We start from the raw sequence: 19,080 nt of genomic DNA, 5'->3' as shown, positions 1-19,080 counted from the left end.
GTCATGTTACCGGCGCTGTGTCCCAATTTGGCAATCAAGGCGGTATTAACGGAACCTGCAAAAAAACTAACATATAACGTAACAGAAGCTTCCCAGTGACCGTTCAACCGAGGAAGCAAAAAATCCTTCTTCTCCTTCTTTAATTACCTTATCCAACTGTGGATACGCAAGAACAACCGCTGACTTTGCGAAATCGCTTGCATGCATTGCGCAAAGCGAAGGGTCTAATAACCAGTTGTAGCCAATGGCTGCCTCGAAATGGTTTCATGGAGGTTGTGGAGTTGAAAGGCTCATTTTTCATTATTTTTCACCTTCAGCCTTGTGCTTGTTTCTTTGTATTTGACTTTGGTATGCAGAAGGCTTTTTTCGTGCCCCACATTAAACACCCAATTGGATGGATAGAGTTAACTTCGTCTACGGTGCCACTGCGATCAGAGTACAAAGTCAAAACCCGAAAGCAGACCACTGCTGGCCATATAAGGAACCTTTATGATTTCCTGCAATTTCGAAAAGTCGTCATGGCTTTTTTAATTTGTGGTGGTAGTAGTGGCTTTCTTCAGGGGGCCAGTAAGCAAGAGTAGATGCGAAAAATGCATTTTGCAACCATTTCGCAAACCCTACATCAAACAGTAAAATTGGACTTCAACTTGACCACCCTCATCCAGCTTTCATGCTGGAGACGAGAGCGGCAACGTCAAGAATACACAAAGACGACCCTGCGGCGTTGGAGTGTTCGCTGCACTTTGGAGAACCATAATCTTACCGCAATAGGAAGGATGTAAACAAGCTTGTTCAATGCCAGTGATGTGCCAGGACAAGCATCAACAAATTACACTTCCTAGTTCACCTTTTCACTCTTCGATACTACCCGCTTCGTGATGTCGGCAGATACGGCATTTGTGAACCGTTTCTGGGGCCAGCAAGAGGCTGGCTTCCAGGTGATCCAGACTCGTCTAGCGCACTCCTTGACGACTCTCCAAGAGCTTCTTACTTTCTACAAAGAACGAGTGGCCATTGAAAAAGAATACAATAAGCGTTTGGACAAGCTAGTGGGGTCTTATACGCTAGGGTCCGGCGAGACTGGTTCCATCAAGGTTGCTTTAGAGAAACTACAGATCGAAAGCTCCAATATGGTTAAACAGAACCAAAAGTTCATCAAGAGCGTTGCTTTCCATAACCACGAGAAACTCAATTCCTTCTACAACAATTATAAGAGCAATGTTGCCAAAGTTGAAGGCCATATGCAAAAAGTGTTGGCCAAGAAGCGAGACTTCTTTGCTCATCTTGATGCTACCAAGGATAGGTACCGAGCCGAGTGCCATCTGATCAAAACATTACAACTACAGTGCCAGACCACATGGGGAAAGGAATTAGAAAAGAATACTAGTAAACTTGCCAAGGCTGAAAAGAATGCCAGTGTTCTTAAAGATCAATATTTGAAGAGTATCCATAAATGTGCTGAGATCCACGAGATATGGGTCCGTGACTGGCGTGCTGCTTTGCTGAACATCTACCAGTTAGAAATCGAAAGGATTCAGATTTGCAAACTCAACTGTTTCAATTTCTGCAACCATATTGCTTCTCTTTGTGTGGACTGGGATCAGCTGGCTGATGTTGCCAGGACCTCTTTTGCTAGCATTCTAGCCCCCAAAGATATCCACGATTTTGCTGAGGTATATGGTACTGGAAATAAGATTTCGAAAGCTCCTCAATTTATTGACTTTGCCGAAGGATATGACGAGGATTCAGAATCCATGGAGTATGATCTTGCTGATTTCAAGGACCCAGACTTCTCCCAGATCCTCACCAGAACATTTTCCACACAATCCGCTCCATCAAGCAAACAGAACAGTCCAACAAAGGCAACTCCAAAGAGGAGAACTGGAGAAGCTGGCTCTCCAAGCCGAGGTGCCAACGGGGGAATGCCTACGCTACTAGTACCTGAGAATAAGAGTCTACCACCAATAAGAGAGCCCAATGGAGACACACAAGGAGAGCTCCGGAAACAATTATCACAAACAAGTGCATACACTTCGGGTCCGGAAGACAAGCATGACGATGTGTTTGACTCAGGTAAGAAGTTCAGTGCTTCCAATGGGCTGGACTATTCGAACCCTACGAACTATACCTCTCAGACAGCAAGAAGTTGGGCATCTCCTCGGAAGAAAGAAAGACTGGAAGTTCAAGAAAGGATCAACAGAAGGCTGCAAGACTGGACCAACACGTTCGCTGCACCTTCTCCACAGCCTCAGAAACCTAATGTTCCGATCACAAAGGACTTCTCCATGGACTTTATTGCTAAAGCTCTCGAGGACCTCAATACTGGTGGCAATGGTGACGTGAATCAGTTCAGACGTTCTGTGAGGAGCCAGGCCAACCCAGCTGCCGAGAAGACAAACTACATGAACCACCGTCCCCAGTCAGACTTTGTGGATGATTCTCGAGAGCAAGCCACAAGATACGATTCTATTTCCTTTAAGACTCCCCAAAAACCAAGACCTAAATCTATGGTTGACAGCGTGATGGGCGAAGACGACCTGATGAGAACTGTTGTTGAAAAGACCCCAGTGAAGCCTCAATCCCAACAGTCTAAGCGGTTTTCGCTGCAATCGCCAACGAAATCATTCATGGACTTGCACTCAATGATAGACAAAGTGACCCCTGTTTCTCGCCACGAGTATGTTGCCAAGGCAAAAGCTCTTTATACCTATAATGCCAGAGAAGAGGGTGAACTTTCCTTCAGGAAGGGCTGGAACATGTATGTGCTACACAAGCAAGAGGATAACTGGTATGTCTGCGAGTTGGCAAACAACTGTGGCAGCGACATCGGAAATGTCGGTTTAGTTCCATATAATTACGTTAAGGAGGGAGATCATTTGTTTTAATATAGTTTTCAATGCATGTATTTATGAAGAGCTCGTAGTATGGTGATAGTGGTGCGAAAACGGTGTCCTAGCAAACTACTCAAGTACAACCATCGACCATGAGTTTCCCAGCCATTGGCCCCAGCAAAGTCGTTGAGCCCTATTCCATTGAAAACCTCCCTCCTCTTGTTATTGGAGGTGCTGTTCTTAACTTCATTTATACCAAGGATCCAACGCAACTTCCGATCCAAGATATACTTGATATTGCCTTCTCCAAGGGTCTCAATGCCATAGATACCTCTCCATACTACGGAAGGTCTGAAGAGTTGATTGGCCAGGCACTTAAGAAGCTAGAGAGCAAGTGGTCCCGTGGTAGTTACTACATTTGTACAAAAGCTGGTCGCATTGCTGATGATGAGTTTGACTACTCAAGAGAGCATGTGAGAGCATCAGTAAAGAGATCATTGGAACTCTTGAATACAGACTACCTTGATCTTGTGTACATGCATGATGTTGAGTTTGTGGAGACTCCAAAGGTGTTTGAAGCTTTGAAGGAGTTGCGTGCTTTGAAAGACGAAGGGTTGATCAGGTCGTTCGGTTTCTCTGGCTACCCAATCAAGTTCTTGTATGAGATCGCTTACAAGGCAGCTCATGAATATACTGATACCATTGGATCAGTGGACTGTATCCTTAGCTATTCCCATGGATGTCTTCAGAACACTGCTCTTTTTGAGTTGTATGACGATTTCTTCAAGAACTGTGGCATCAAGAAGCTCTTGAACGGTTCGATCTTGAGTATGTCGCTTCTCCGTTCAGGAAAGACACATGAATTCCACCCAGCACCTCTGGCATTGAGGCAAAGAAGTGACGAGGTGGCCCAGTTTTTCAAAGATACACATAATATTGAGCTTGCAGAGTTAGCCACCAGGTTTGCGCTCAAACGCTGGCTCTTTGAGACGAAACCACAGGATGTCGTTCCTTATGAATGGAACCCAAAGACCTCGGTTGTTCTTGGAGTTTCAACCGTCGAAGAGCTCAATTCAGCTTTGGAGAGTTACCACTCTGTTAAAGACCAGGCGAGCGAAGAGGACGAGAAGTTGTTCAAAGAAGCCATAGATAAATTCGGTGACCACTTCAACGAGACTTGGCCATCTGGATTACACTAGAATAAAATTTACATATTTATATGATTGAACTTTACGGATAATTGGTATAAACCCTTGCTACTAGTACCCCCAAGCACCGCGAAGGCAGTGTACATATGGCAACATAGTGAAGCCAGATCTACACTTCAGTTACTCTTTCTTTCCAACCAAAAACAATGGTATACAGAAAGAGAAAGCTTGAATCCGAGCAGGAACCCAGCAATGCTTTAGTTGTTGAGTTAGATAAGAAAAAGCAGGTCACTGTGCGCCAATACAACGGCGTGTCGTTGGTTGATATTCGTGAGTTCTATCTTGACAAAGATACCGGCGAGAAGAAGCCAGGAAAGAAGGGTATTTCGTTGACAGAGGACTCCTACTGGAAGTTGGTTGAAGCCCAAGCTGAGATTCAAAGTGCATTGGTGCAATTGAAAGAGGGTGGAACCAAGGCACAGAAGACTGAGCCTACAACCAAGATTGCTGTTGAGAAGACCGAGGGTGCAGCTGGAAACGAAAGCTCTGACTCGAAGAGTTCTGCTTCTTCGACAAAGAAAACTGTCAAGTCGGCTGAGATCGTCGAGGACGATGGATCTGATTCAGAAGCAGAGTAAGCCTATCAGGAGAAGAAGAATGGGGAATGTTCAATAGAAAGTCCAAAGAAAAAGAATGAACCGTCTTTCTTGTCGAACCAAACATGAATTGTCAATTTTGAAAGAAGCATTGCACTCCTGGTGAAGTTAGGTATGCTGCCTGGGGCAGACGAACCTTTCCTTATCACACCCAGCCTATATTTAGTATCGGTTGTGAACCGCCAATGATATTATCCATTCAAAATGCAGAGAAAAATAATAAATACACGAAACGAAAAAAAAAAATCTTTTCAAGTGTTTGATGCCCTTCCCATATTTCGTGTTGGTTGCGGTAAACTGAAAATTTCCACTGGGTGCAAAAAAAGCGGAATTCCCATGGAAATCGCCCACAGATGACTTATATACCAGTTGGATCCGTATAAAAACAACTTTAAAGCCACAAAAGAGGCACATCCTCGAGTAAACTTCACTAGCGACCAACCTTGGCTTACAGTACCTGCCAGATAACCGAACACGCTGGATTTACCTTTCCACAGAGCCTAATCGCACTCCTAAAGCCAAGAACATATACACGCTGTACAGCGATGAAAATAAAGCTCAAGGACCCCAAAAAACGTAGCAAATAGACTTCCCACTATCAAACCCACCCATTTTCAAGATTTTCCATATCTGCACCAAATCTGCCTTTTTCCTTTCAGCCTCATCGTTATGTTCCACCTTGTCGCTTAACAGTACAAGGAAGGATAAGCCGCGCAGATCACGTGCAGGAGAAGCCGCTCTGCAAACCTGATTCTCCTATAGCTTGCTACGAGATATGGAAGAATCCATCTAAGCCTACCGGTTTGCGATTTGTATCTATTGAAGCTTTTTCTGCACTCAAAGGCAACACCTCCAGGAACCAGGATATATCCCAGGACCTCGAGCTCCAAGACTTAAACATGGCGAAAAAGAAATCCTCCAAGCAAAGAAAACTCCGTCTGAAGCAACAGGCAAAGGATAAGTCACGCGAGGGAACCCAAGAATCACATCCCAACTCGAGGCCAGTGTCGCCTTCGGGGGCCCACAGTCACTTGAATACCCTTGTGGATCATAATTCACTTAATGCTATGCACATCAACTCGTCCTCGGCGAGGGAACGTCGCCAGAGCGAGTATGACCCAAGCACCAGAAGAAGCAGCTTTGCTCCATTAACAGACCGCAACTTACAGACCCTTCTCGAGCAGAACAACGCCCAGAACTCGTCTCATAGGTTTGGACTGGTGGCGCTTGATATGGATAGATTTGCTCGGGACCAACACCCCGGTGGCCATGATCAACAAGACCACTATAGTGACCACAGCCATGGCTCTGGCGCTCTGCTTGAGTTCGGTGAGCTGAACCCTCCTTCAGAACATTCTAGCGACTCTACTTCGTTGGATGATGTCTGCTACCTTGACTACTATGATGATGAAGACGGTGGCACAGGCAAGTCTCATAAATGGCCTGACTTAGAGGTATTGGAGGAATACATCCAGGAAGAGCTTGATGAATTACAAGAAGAAGAATCTGATATCAACGAGGTTAACTTCAGGTACCCTGTCGCTAGACGTGTTTCACATTCGCAAAACGAGCGAGACGCCTCTCCCGACGATGAAGAGGATGCTCCTCTCTTGAACCAAGTTCAGATCAACGAGGTGGATAACTGGGATCAAAAGTCTGCTCAGCTTAAGTTCAGGCCAAAACCACTTCAGCCATGGGAAGCCTCTCAGCTGAAGATCCATACTATCCTCAATAATGGCACGAAGGCCAAAGCAGACGCCTTATGCCGCTTCACATACTTCAGAGAGGACTTGGATAAAACGCTCCATTCTCCTACTCTTGCTGGCCTCATTGCTGATAGCGAAAAGATTGATACTACTGACGAACACTATATCAAGAATGCCCTCAAGGAGCTTTTTGATCCACATCACCTGTCTTTTCACCATAGACTGCCTCGCGCAGCAACTCCAAGCGCTGAACCTCATCCCGATGGTTCCAACGGAAGAGAAGCGCACCATAGCAGACATGGATCTGTCCCTCCTGCTGTTAGTCGTACTTCAGCTGCTGCTCATAACCTCAAAGGCAGCACTCCACAGGCTGGCGCTTCTCATGCCTCTCTCGCCAACGCAGGTGTCCATCCCGGAACTACCTCTGTGAACTCACTATCTACATCTCCTTCAACTCGCCCAGATCCCTTTTGGCTTGACATTTTGGACCCCCTGGAAGAAGAAATGAAGGTCATTTCAAAAACCTTCGGTTTGCACCCATTGACAACCGAGGATATCTTCATGGACGAAGCTAGAGAGAAGGTTGAAATGTTCAATCTGTACTACTTCCTTTGCTTTACTTCATTTGACATTGTCTACGAACGCAGAAAGCAGAAAGCAAAGGAACACGAAAAGAAAATCAGCAAGCTCATGGAATACAACAATCAAACAAGCAAGTTTAGCATTGATTGGCTCAAAAGTTTGTTGTTCAAAAAAGACGATGGTATGATGCGTTCCAATGCTAAAAGATCGGGATCTTCATCAAACAAATCAAAAGCCAAAAGAATCAGAAACGGCGAATTATGTCCCTTGAATATGTACATGATTGTGTTCAAGCATGGTGTTTTGACATTCCATTTTAGTGCTACACCTCATCCCATCAACGTCCGTCGCCGTGCTCGTATGCTCAAGGATCATTTGACGGTATCTCCTGATTGGATATGTTACGCATTAATTGATGATATCACCGACTCGTTCGCCCCTATGATTGATAGTATCGAGTCTGAAGTCTACCTCATTGAAGATGAAATTATGAGGATGCATTCGGGTGATAGAGAGTCGAGTGATGATAGCGACGAGTCTGATGAAGAATCGATCGCTGATTTCCACGAGCAAAGACCAAGGCACTCTGGAGGTGACGATGTCTTCATTCGTCGTCACAGGTCCAAGTCGATCGTCGAAAATCCGGAGCCTTCTAAGCTCGATTTCTTGCGCTTGAGAAAGCGTAATTCTAGACCAGACTACATTTCTGTGGGGTCGAAGCGCAGTGGTCGTTCGAGAACTAGTACCACTACTAGCACAGACCTGTCCAGAATCGTTGCCTGGAAACGTAAAGGTGATATGTTGAGAAGAATCGGCGAATGCCGTAAGAGAGTTATGTCTGTGATGCGTCTTCTAAGCACTAAAGCTGATGTGATCAAAGGTTACAGTAAGCGTTTTAGTGAGAGCGATGTCGTCAAAGGTGCAGAAGACAATCCATTCATCACTACTAGATCTTCTTCCAAGCAAGAAATCTTGATGTACTTGGGAGACATTCAGGATCATATCGTTACTATGGTCCAATCGCTCAACCACTACGAGAAGCTTTTGGCCCGGTCTCATTCCAATTATTTGGCGCAGATCAATATCGATATGACTAAGGTTAACAATGACACAAACGACGTGTTAGGAAAAATTACGGTTATCGGTACAATTGTGTTGCCAGTGAACGTTGTGACAGGTTTATGGGGTATGAACTGTATCGTCCCAGGACAAGATGCACCGGGGCTTACATGGTTTTGGGGCATTTTGTTCGGCATCTTCCTTTTCAGCATTTCGTCCTATCTTTATGCTAAGAAGGTGTACAACCTCTAATCTTGAAGGTACAATAAGGCCAATAAGCTCTAGATGTTAAAAATTGGGTGCAAAATTGAATGGTGCGCAGATGAGTGACAGCCAGAGAAGCAATCAGCTTGATCTGGCCGGATCCTGCGTAGTGCGCAAATTCCTGATACCCATAATCCAGCAAAGGTTTATAGCAATTGATTCTTTTGATCTTCAAAAACTTTCTTCCAGACTCTAACAAACCCACGTTTTTCCACCATGAGTCTTCAAATGTCCCTCGTCTTTGGCCTTCTCGTCTTCGAGATGAGCTACCTCTTGCTTTTGTTGGTGCCATTGCCTTTTGCCGTCAGACAGAAGCTCGTCAATGGATCAGTGAGATTGAACCAAAGCAAGAACTTCAAGAGCGGATGGGCGTTTACAACAGTCATGTTGGGTCTTCAATTCATCGACTGTGTCCAGAAACTCAACAAATACCACACTTCCGATGGATTCCCACAGTCCAGGGAGGTTGGTACTGCCAGGTACGACCAATTGGCATCCAAGTTCTACAGCCAGCGTAATCTTTACATTACTGGAGCTGTTTTGTACTTGGAAGTTTCCATTTTCACTGTTGTCACTATCTTGAAGAAGTTGGTGGCAAAGGAGGAGCTGTACAGAGCAGCCACCAGTGTTGAGACCGGCAAGGGCGATAGCCAGACCAGCGACCAACAGGAGGAGGCTGCTGAGCTTCGTAAGTTGATCAAGGAGAAGGAGAATGATATCGCCACGTTTAGAAAGCAATTGGAGGGTGTGCAGAGGCAATACGATAGCCTCAACCCCGCCGAGGTGAGATCCAAGTCTGATTAAACCTGGAAGGGTCACAGCAAGCCATTGAAGTATATAAGTACAAAAAAAGTGTTTACTATGTGGATGTAGAACTAGCGGGTACCTATCACATCTGGCGCCGCATTGGGTGCAAAACGCTTTTGGCAACTGCCCTCAATGCCTTCAAAGATCTCATAGACTCGTTGGAAGCAACCGTACCCGATCATAATGTCCCAAAGAACTATAAATGTCTTAAAACATGCAACTTGGTACTCTAGCCACCTTCATGGAGGCTTTTCGTTCCACGGCCGCCGACCATGGAAGCAAGCATATTACACGGTACTTCCTAATCGGGCCCTACCCATACACAAATAACATTCATAGAACACTTTCCACTGTTCTCGAACCCTCTTCTCCTTACTGGCTTAGTACCCACCAGGCTTAGGCCTCCTAGACGGGCGACGGTTCTCCTGTTTCACATCTTCGGGCATCCCAAGCGACCACACCTTGTCTCAGTCGAGCCTCAGGCACTTCCAGTCTGCCCAGCTTTTCACCCTACATACTTTAAACGCAACCACATTCGTAACCATCCTTCTTGTCAACCCCCCTCCTTCTTCCAAACCTAAGTCTCGCGTAGTGCACCAGCCACCGGCTTACGTCTTGACAGCTGAGCACTGATCACTGCATCGACTCTCGCGTGCGCAATGCATCCACCTGTGCATCGACTGCCAGTGATCAGTGGATGCAGAATGTACGGGGCAAACAAAGGCAACCAGGCATGGGTAGTATGGTAGTGTTATAGGAGATGGTGAAAGTGCATTGGTAGTGGGAAGGTGGAGGCTGGTGGGTTTTTAAGGTAAGTAGTATGGGTATTGTTCGTGAAGATGCTACTTCTCGCTTGGGCGCGCAGGCGTGTGCGCCATGTAAGCTGTGGTAATTTTTTTGAGCCCAAGCGATGCACGGTCCATCAACGGTCTCGCAGATGCGTATTTTGCAACCATTCTACTTCCTCACTACAACTGGGTACTGGTACAGAATATTTTAGATCTAATAAAAATAGCATGACAACAATTACTACTCAGGCTTTCTCGACTCGCTATAGTACACATTAGGGTTCGCGGCTGGCGAAACTACCTCACTTTTTGGCTTCACCCTTCAAATCGGCTTTCTTATCGTCGACTGGAGAGCCCTGCTGGCCCAGAGGCTGCTGCAGTTGCTGCGCTTGCAGTTGGTGAGCCTGTTGGTGGACCTGTTGAGCCTGGTAAGGCGCCTGTTGATGCTGACCAGGCATTTGGTTGTAGCCGTATGACGAGTACATTGGAGCAGAGTAAGAGGAGTAACCCGAGGAGCCAGCGCCGCCAGAACCAGAGCCTTGACCGTAGGAGTAGTACTGGTTAAAATATGGCTGCGAGTATGGGTACATCAGCTGCTGACCGACCTGTTGGCCCTGCTGTTGAGGAGCAGCCGACGACGACTCACCTAAGCTGGAAGCGGCAGCGGCACCACCACCAGAGCCAGAGCTAGCGCCACCTGCTGGAGGGTACTGAGATGGGTACTGAGAGTAGTAACCGACATTAGGGTTGGACGAACCACCAGCAGCGGCGGCGCCACCACCAGAAGTGGAGGTCGATGGGTAAGTGCTGTTGGAGTTGGCGACGAGAGGGGTGTTCTTCGCGTTTGAAGTAGCACCAGAGTTGGAGTTACCCAGGGCAGCTGGGGTAACGCCGGTCTGGATGACTCTCTTGATGTCTCTGACAAACAAAGGATACAACAAGTCAACAATGCCCTCGCGTTGGGCCATAGCCAAAGCACGTTCGAAAGGAATCCACACACCCTTCAAGTGCATGGAACCAATCTTAACAACGTGTCTAACCTTCTCCAGCTTCAAGATACCGTCACGACGACCACGCGTCATCTGGGCGACATTCAAAAGCTTGGTACCGTTGATCATGTTGTTGTCAGCTCTACGCACCACCGACACATTGTTGGCGTCAACCTGGTAACACAAGGTCTTCTCGTCTTCCCACATGGTGGTGGTTACACGAGGACGAATGCCTGGAGGCTGGTATTGACCAACTGCAGAGTTGGCATTACCGCCCAATGAGTCAGACGACACAGAGCCCTTGGTGGACGCTGGTGCACCGGTAGTGGCAGCAGAGACGGAACCTGGCTGTGGCTGTCCCGACTGAACGGAAGGCGCCGTGGATGAGGTGGAACCAGAAGGTGCCTGCTGAGCAGACTGGTTGGCAGGAGCACCGTAAACCTGGCCCTGTGGAGCATGCTGTTGACCTTGCTGATAAACAGGGTACTGGTTGTAAGGCGCCGAGCTGCTAGAGTAACCAGGGTAGTGCGACGAGTAGTCAGACCCCTGAGTACCCTGCTGGTGCTGCTGGGACTGCTGCTGTTGTTGTTGGTACTGTTGGTACTGCTGCTGCTGAGGTTGAGGCTGCTGCATCTGTTGCATAGGAAGCTGGCCTGGGTTGTAGTACAGCCCGTAAGGGTGCTGCTGGTACTGAGAAAGTAACTGCAGTTGGGACATTGGTTGTCCTTGAGACTGGCCAGCAGGCTGCTGGGTCTGGTTCAGACCTTGGGTCTGTCCTCCGGTTCCGTTCATGTGTTGTTGTTGCTGGTATGGGTATGGCTCCAGCTGATAATAAGATTTAGGATACTGGAACTGCTGTGTTGACATGCTCTGGGGAGAAGGGGAGCAGTGTTGCAATGCCTTGTAATCCAGGAAGAAAGGATGGATGAGTTTAGCTCTTTGTTTTGATTGTCGAGATCCTCAGCGGAGCGGCGATGAGGACTTTTGAATCAGGGAGGGCTGAAGGCGAATAGACCGGTGTGTGAAAGGGATTAGTTGTGGTGACACCGGTTTGGAATAAGGAAGAAAAAAAGGTGAAGGAGAAAGTTTTGACTTGGGTTGTTGAAAACAATATAATGTAAGGAACAAAAATTCGAGCGTTAGTCGGTGCACATCGGATGCAGAGGCCTAATCTGAGCATGAGCAGCGTACGGCATCCAATGATGCAAAGCGACGGTTATGTGCAGCTGCGCAGACCCGCGCTCGAGTGCATGTGCATGACGGGTGTCGCCTATTGGCCAACCGCAGGGTCACGGCACGTCCACAATGCGGCCTGCACACATCCGTGCAGGCAGTCTACAAGGAGGCCGGCCACTGAGCAATAGCATGGTCACGTTGAGATGGTGAAATGATGGGAAAAAGAAGGTAAAACTCACAAAACTTAGGGTTTGATGGATTTCCTGACACCCGATATTGTACTTAGCCGTTTACGTTCTTCTCCTAATTTTCTAGCCCCTCTTTTGGTTGTGCGTGTTTCAACGAGCCATGCGGTGCAATGCACTGTCGCGCCTCCTGCAAAATAGTGGATGGCAATTGCAGAAATGATTGCCTAGCGCCAGCGAAGCACCTTCTGTGGCAAGTCTAAAACCGAAGCATCCATCGAAGCCGTACATGTTTGAGGCAGGTTTCCAACTACAGATCTCGTTAACATGCCACCACCTTTTCTCTCTGCTGGCCCTATTTCTCCACCCTTTCGTGTAAATCGACATGTACAATAGCGTGTATTGCCAGTGCACGAGTGGGTGTAGCGTCGGCGTGCACACGGGATGCATGGTGTCATGCGTGAGCCCAAGCTATTAACAAGCAGTGTAAGCAAAGAGCAGGCAACAATGCCAGCAGGCCTAGCACTTCGAGAAAAAGCAGATCCCAGTGTCAAAGTATGAAGGTTCTACATTCCCAAGACATTGGTCGGTCTTCCTTGCTTCGAGAAACTATATTGCTCTAGTGCACAGGCGAGGTCGTTGGCGCATCTTAGTGCAGGTAGGGTGCCTCCTTCTTCTATTTCTTCTTTTTTCCTCCCTCCCCTAAGCAATTCAACGGAATAGGAGAAGAAGAAGAAACCTACGCTTGTCCAGATCAGCACCGCCAGATCCCCTATTCCAAATCCACATATCACACACAAAACACCTCTCACCTACACACACATTCAACAGCGAGAGCCACTGTCCCCCAGAATTCGTTTGTTTCTCTCTTTTCGACGTGCCGTGCTGGCGTCTTTGGAGCCTTGCGGCACGCACCCCATGCACGGTTCCGAAAAGCCCATGCTATCGTCTGATTCATCGCTACCACAACAAGGCGTCTTTACTTAAATGTTCAGGTGGAGACAAAGAGTTTTTGCTGGCCTGGAGTTATCTTGCCCCCTCCAAGAATTGCCTGAGGTTTTTTTTTTTTTTGCTTTTCATGTTTTTTTTGGAATTCCAGCCTGGTTTATTGTGGCAGGGGAAACTATTCTTGGACATGGCCTTGTTGCTCATTGTCCATGGATTTGCTAGCAATTGTATATGTAGATTTTTATTGCGTATTGTGTGGATTAGTTTTATCTCTGATTGTGGTCCATTGTCGCTGGCAAATCGAGCCACTTCTTCCATCTGGGATGTTATCGACGAGGGTTATCGGCACTTTTCCACGGATCGTGGTGTTTGTTGTTTTTTACCTACCAGCCATACGGCACTCTACCGTGAAAATGCCGTTCGCTAAAACTCAATTTTCTGCGCCTCCTCGCCACTCACTCTCTGGATTGCTGTCTTTCCCTTTCATTTCCCCAACCCCACCACCTCTTCTTATCTCTTAGTGTTTTGTAACCATCAAGGGCCCTTGACGTGGCGCTAGCTAAGCATGTCAAAAGCTGTCTTGAACCCAGTGCGTCGCCTTGCACCTCGCATGCGATCGCAGAGCGCCTGACAGTCGCATCGCGTTCTCTTCCATGCACTGCCTCTAGTGTCTCTGATAACACAGGCTTTGCACGATTTGACAGCTTCCATGCACTGCCGAAGGGCAGCTCTACTCGAGGTAATTGGGACAAGCGCTCGACAGTAGCGTCTGATGGTCTGGAGTTGATGTGGAAGAGGGGAGTTTGGGTTGGTGTGGCTGGTAAAAAAGCCATGGCTGTGAAGTATGTATTTTTCACGTAGATTTGGCTATTCTACGCTGTGGTTGCAAACTACATACATCTCTATGGATATCTTGTATCTTTCTATTTTTTATGAACGTCGCCACGGTAAAGCTCCTTGATGATTTTACCGTCTTTGATCGTAGTATTTACAATTCCTTGCACGAGGTCAGGAAACACTCGTCCATAGAATACAATTGGCATCTTACTGCAATCTCTAGGGAAGTAGAGCACGTTTCCCGCATAGGCATGGCCACCAACATGCGAGATGAGCCCTGTTCTAACATGATGTAGCTTTTCCTTCTCAAGCACCTTTTCAAACTCTTGCTCCAACAACGGTGCAAGAAGCCCACATCGTATATCTCTCTGTGTATGTCCACAAATGAGCACCAAATCTTCTTCTATAGGCTTTTCGGTGAATAAGCTCGAATGATCCTTTCTACCCTTTGACTTCTGCACTGCAGGCGCAAATGGATTGAAGACTTCCACAACTTCCTCTTCTTTTGGTAATAAATAGTGTTCGACAAACTGTTGCGCATGCTTCAACTCAAACTCCACAACCTTGTTGTCTGGATATAAATAAACCTTCTCCTTCCCATTAGGTTTGTCGTTGATGCCCTCCACGAGTGCATTGGTGACACTAACTGGATGATTGGGACTGAGCAATCGTTTGAGCAGCGTCATCTCACTAGCCACCGACCCAGCGGTGAACTCCACTTTCGCAGGCATCTTGTTGAAATCCTTAAACCCATGCAGAAAGACAAGAAGATGCTTCCAAGGATCTGACCCCGTGCTATTGAGGTTATGCTCAAAGTTGATCTTCTTATCTGGAGGGAACTCAGGAATCCCGCAATGGGTACATCCCGTGTCATACACTGGTGGTGGGCATGACTCGACAAATCGGCTGGCGTACCGTCTTGCTATTCTAAGCATATGTTTGATATATATCCAAAGTAGCCACTGGGGAGATGATCATCTGTACTTTATAAGTACCGCATTAACGTACTGTAGTATGATCGGCGTCTTTGCCATCTTTAGCGCTCTTGACGTTCCTGCAGTACGTCTTCGCTACTGTACGGGCCGAGTGCCGAATGCACCTTCCTACTCGAGAAACGTCTCTTTGAGCCTCCACCCCTTTTGTGTTGCATCCCAGGTTGCAGCCTCTCGAAGTAACGATCTAACCGAGATCATCTCTTTCTCATCTTTGAGGTTCACTGTTTTAGGGAGCGCTTTGAGTATAGTGTCAGATTTGCTGAATCCCTCGGGCTGTTTCTGCAAAAACTGTATCAAATGCTCAAGTAATTTCTGCTTATCGTCCTCTGTAAGCTTCTTGCGTTTTCCTGTTGATTTGACAGCGCCTTCATTATTAGCCTTCTTTTGCCTCAATTGATTCAAAATAGATGTTGAAGAGATTGCACTGGAGGCACCAGGAGCCGGCGACTGAGAGGGTGACTTTGTTCCGCCACGGCTACTGCCGTCTCCGTTTTTACTCTTTGGCCCGAACCTGCCGGCAACACCAAACTTTCCTGTCCACGTTGGGGTACCCACTGTATTTGATCTAGCCAGAATTCTAGATCTTTTAAGTGCTTCAGCAGCGTCTTTCGCAACCCTTGCAGCCTCTTTTTCAACAATGCTAACCTCTTGCTGATTAGAGTTTATGATTTCGTCATGCTGCAAGGTACTATGAACCACCTCAGCATTGGCAAAAATACCCTCCATTAAACGACTTTCATCCTTAGATTTGTCGTCTTCTTTTTCTTCATCACCAACATAGTTGTCCAACTTAGAGACACCCATTATACTGGCAACTTGGTATAGATCGTCATCGTTCTTGTGTTCCAGCTTATTCAACTGCGTAGATTTTCTAGTTTTGTTACCTCTGAAAGTCTTTTCACTTCCACTGAACATGTCACCGGTTTCAGTTCCCTTTTCTTGTGGGTCGCCTAGACTAAACAAGTCGTGAAGATCATTCATCTTGAAGAACCTTCTTTGCTTAGGGTCTTTAAGAATCTTATTCGTCAAGAACGTTTTAAAGATTTGTCTGTGGTAGATCTTTTCTTCGATTGTTCCTGCCGTCATCAACCTATAGATCGTGATATCCTTCGTCTGACCTAAACGCCATGCTCTTTCTCGGGCTTGGATATCGGTGGAAGGGTTCCAGTCAGGATCGTAAATGATCACTCGATCAGCACCGGTGAGATTGACACCCAATCCACCAACTTTAGTTGTAAGCAAAAAGCAGTCAAAGTATTTGTTATTGTTGAATGAATCAACAAGGGTTTGTCTTTTGCCTATTGGAGTCGATCCGTCCATACGAAGGTAATGAAAGTAATCCTCTTCCACAATTTGATCATTCTGAACGTCAACTCTTCGCATGTTTGCCACGAATTTCTCCAAAATATCAAGCATTTGCTTTGTTTGACAGAAGACGAGAGTGCGATGGCCCTCCTTTTGCCAAAGTTGTAGGAGATTCTTTAACACTTGCATCTTTCCTGACTTCGTGGGGTTTCCGTAGTTATGACCCTTCTTTCGAAGCAACATCTCTCTATCTATGAGATCAGGATGGTTGCAAATCTTTCTCAACATATCGACACCCATGAGAACGTTTCTCTTGCCTTTGAGAATGGCATTAACGTCTTCACTACCTAAGAATTTCTCATAAAGATTCTGTTGGTATTGCGTGAGTTTCACAAATAGAACCATCTCATTCTTCTTTGGAAGGTCTTGGGCGACATCGACCTTTAATCGCCTAAGAAGATACGGCGAAATGAGATCACGAAGGATCACAGCACATTTGTAACCTGTCTGAACCTGGACATTCGAAGCATTTGCATAGCCACCCATGTTAATCGGAATGGCAAACTGCTGCTCAAAGACAGGTAATGTCCCTAGACGTCCAGGGAAAACAAAGTCAAACAATGACCAAAGTTCGGTCAAGTTATTCTGTATCGGGGTTCCCGACAAAATGATTCTGTTGTATGTCTTGACCCGTTTGCATGCAAGGGAGATTTCAGAATTTGGGTTACGAATCTTATGGCCTTCATCCAAGACGACGTACCCCCATTCCTTTGGAAGGATATGCTTTGAGTAAATTCGAAGTCCCACATATGTCGTAACCAAAACATGGCCCTTCTCCATCACTCTATCAACAATGGCTTTTGCATTGGCTTGGTTATTGGCTGACTTCATGCTTATCTGTGCATCAAAATCTGCGTCTGCGTCTTCTAGATGAGCTTCCAACTGCTGTTCCGTTTTGATTGAGCTCTTGCTCATTCCAGACCCAATACTATGGAGAATAACGCAGCGAAATGGTGGCCACCAGCGATGAAACTCATTCACCCACTGGTTCATGACAGTAGCAGGGACAACAAGCAATATAGGTTTATCAAGACGACCAGAGTATTGAAGTCCAGCCAAGAATGCAATCACCTGGATTGTCTTACCTAGACCCATCTCATCTCCAATGATTCCACCAGTCTTCTGAGAGTATAATTCCCAAAGCCATTGGACGCATGTCTTCTGGTAGTCAAACAACGAAGGATAGATATCACCTGGAAGCTTGAAATTGTCGTTAAGTACAGCATCAGGGATAGTAGGATGCGGTAAGCGCCATTCGGGAAGGTCTGAATCAACTTCATTCGAAGACTTCTCCTTCCGTAGTTGAGATCTTCGTTGAGTCCATTCTTGAAGACGCAGTTGATACACCAACTCATCACCATCGTCCACATTTCGCAGACTAAGAGACATCTCGACGGCTCCCGCATCTGTATCAGCATCTATAAGTTCTTCCACAATATCTTCATTAAGGTCTGCAAAGTCGTCGCCTGCGTTATCATCTGATTCACCATTATCCTCGTACTCAGACTCCAGATCAAGCGCCTTTCTTGTCCGTTTCTTCACGGGAATCTCGTCTTCATCTTCGCTTTTTATACTAAGACTTCTCTTTGGCACTTCTGTTGCACTTACAGCTTGCTCAGCATCACTGAATCCTGGAGCTCGTAAGTGCTGATGGGATCTAGAGTCTTGTTCTTCGGCTGCAAATGCCGTGGTATTTCCAAACGCAGTGATCTTACCCGTTCGTATAAGGAAATCACGCTCAGATTCTCCTGCCAATCTTTCATTTGACCCTGCCAAAGGCTCATCCTGAAGCAGTTCTCGATTGTCTCGAAGCCTTCCCTTTATATCATCCACATCTTGCTGTCTTGGAACAAGCTCATTTTCATTGAGCCATTGAATTTCATCTTTCAACAGTTTCCTTTGTGAAAGCTTGGTACGTGGATTATCCAAACGTTTCTGAAGAAGATTTATTCTCTTGACCGTCTTGTCCAAGTCTGAGGTTGCTTTTTGCAATCGCTTCTCGTCTAGCTCTGTTTCTTTATTGATCAAGGCCTGGTTTGCCTTCTTGGTAATGGACGTTTCCAAATCATCTTGATCAACGAGTTTCACGTCCAAATTCTCGTCCAAGCTATCCATGTCCCTTGCCTTGTGGTAGTCCAGAGACCCCGGATGATGAGCCCAAGAGGCGTATCTCTAGTGTGATATTCATGTGACTACAGTCATGTGCTGCGATGACAAAGGAACCGACTCCAGCAACACCAACGTGAATTAACTGTAAATAGGGTTTTAGAGTTTTTTAGGGTTTATTGGAATCAGTCAGGTACGGCAGCTACGCTTGTGTATTCTGTCACCCCAGACAGAGCCTTCTAAACGAGGCCAAGCTCCTAACATAGTGGAGCACAGCGCCAAAAGATATGGCCTGATTAGATTCATGTAAGACATTAAAAGTGTGGAATCTTGGGAATCTTATTGCGAATGTGAAAGATCGGTACTGGCTGTTTTGGGGTTCCTGGAAGAAGTATTTGAATATCTTACAAGATGTGTTTCTCCTTTTCGCAGCCATACCAAGAACATGACTATACGAAGTAGCACCATCAGACCAGCTGATATATAGGTATGACGAGTTCCAAATACTAGCAGAGCTGCTAACTTGAAGCATTAGACTTACCGGTTTCGACTACCCTTCACTTATCACAGGAACGTAAAGGAATCTTAAGTTGAGAATACCCATATTGGGAAGAATAAACTATTGCAAAGGCCAATTC

At 46.3% G+C, this 19,080-nt stretch overlaps 7 protein-coding genes across 7 annotated transcripts; 4 read left to right on the top strand and 3 right to left on the bottom strand. All coding sequences in view use genetic code 12, as the record gives it.

The window, feature by feature from the left end:
* Positions 1-878: 878 nt before the first annotated feature.
* HOF1 (formin-binding protein) lies at positions 879-2,885 on the top strand (the record flags this gene model as incomplete). The annotated part of the gene is made up of 1 exon (XM_025485883.1): positions 879-2,885. The coding sequence occupies one exon, from the start codon at positions 879-881 to the stop codon at positions 2,883-2,885; it is 2,007 nt and encodes a 668-aa protein (XP_025341348.1).
* A 98-nt stretch (positions 2,886-2,983) lies between these two features.
* On the top strand, positions 2,984-4,030 carry CXQ85_002195 (D-arabinose 1-dehydrogenase (NAD(P)(+)); the record flags this gene model as incomplete). Its single annotated transcript, XM_025485882.1, has 1 exon — positions 2,984-4,030. The coding sequence occupies one exon, from the start codon at positions 2,984-2,986 to the stop codon at positions 4,028-4,030; it is 1,047 nt and encodes a 348-aa protein (XP_025341347.1).
* A 155-nt stretch (positions 4,031-4,185) lies between these two features.
* Positions 4,186-8,234, top strand: MNR2 (putative Mg(2+) transporter; the record flags this gene model as incomplete). The annotated part of the gene is made up of 2 exons (XM_025485881.1): positions 4,186-4,613; positions 5,492-8,234. 2 exons carry the CDS (start codon positions 4,186-4,188, stop codon positions 8,232-8,234), a joined length of 3,171 nt encoding a protein of 1,056 aa, XP_025341346.1.
* Positions 8,235-8,462: 228 nt separating this feature from the next.
* On the top strand, positions 8,463-9,050 carry CXQ85_002193 (uncharacterized protein; the record flags this gene model as incomplete). Its single annotated transcript, XM_025485880.1, has 1 exon — positions 8,463-9,050. The coding sequence occupies one exon, from the start codon at positions 8,463-8,465 to the stop codon at positions 9,048-9,050; it is 588 nt and encodes a 195-aa protein (XP_025341345.1).
* A 1,093-nt stretch (positions 9,051-10,143) lies between these two features.
* EFG1 (KilA-N domain-containing central transcriptional regulator EFG1) lies at positions 10,144-11,697 on the bottom strand (the record flags this gene model as incomplete). Its single annotated transcript, XM_025485879.1, has 1 exon — positions 10,144-11,697. One exon carries the CDS (start codon positions 11,695-11,697, stop codon positions 10,144-10,146), a length of 1,554 nt encoding a protein of 517 aa, XP_025341344.1.
* Positions 11,698-14,062: 2,365 nt separating this feature from the next.
* CXQ85_002191 (uncharacterized protein) lies at positions 14,063-14,911 on the bottom strand (the record flags this gene model as incomplete). Its single annotated transcript, XM_025485878.1, has 1 exon — positions 14,063-14,911. The coding sequence occupies one exon, from the start codon at positions 14,909-14,911 to the stop codon at positions 14,063-14,065; it is 849 nt and encodes a 282-aa protein (XP_025341343.1).
* Positions 14,912-15,079: 168 nt separating this feature from the next.
* Positions 15,080-19,046, bottom strand: CXQ85_002190 (DNA-dependent ATPase; the record flags this gene model as incomplete). Its single annotated transcript, XM_025485877.1, has 2 exons — positions 15,080-18,508; positions 19,011-19,046. The coding sequence occupies 2 exons, from the start codon at positions 19,044-19,046 to the stop codon at positions 15,080-15,082; spliced, it is 3,465 nt and encodes a 1,154-aa protein (XP_025341342.1).
* Positions 19,047-19,080: the final 34 nt, after the last annotated feature.

The sequence above is a fragment of the Candidozyma haemuli genome (assembly GCF_002926055.2).
Source record: "Candidozyma haemuli strain B11899 chromosome Unknown C_2014730914, whole genome shotgun sequence".
NCBI classification, from domain to species: domain Eukaryota; kingdom Fungi; phylum Ascomycota; class Pichiomycetes; order Serinales; family Metschnikowiaceae; genus Candidozyma; species Candidozyma haemuli.
This window is presented reverse-complemented; position numbering and strand designations above follow the sequence as displayed.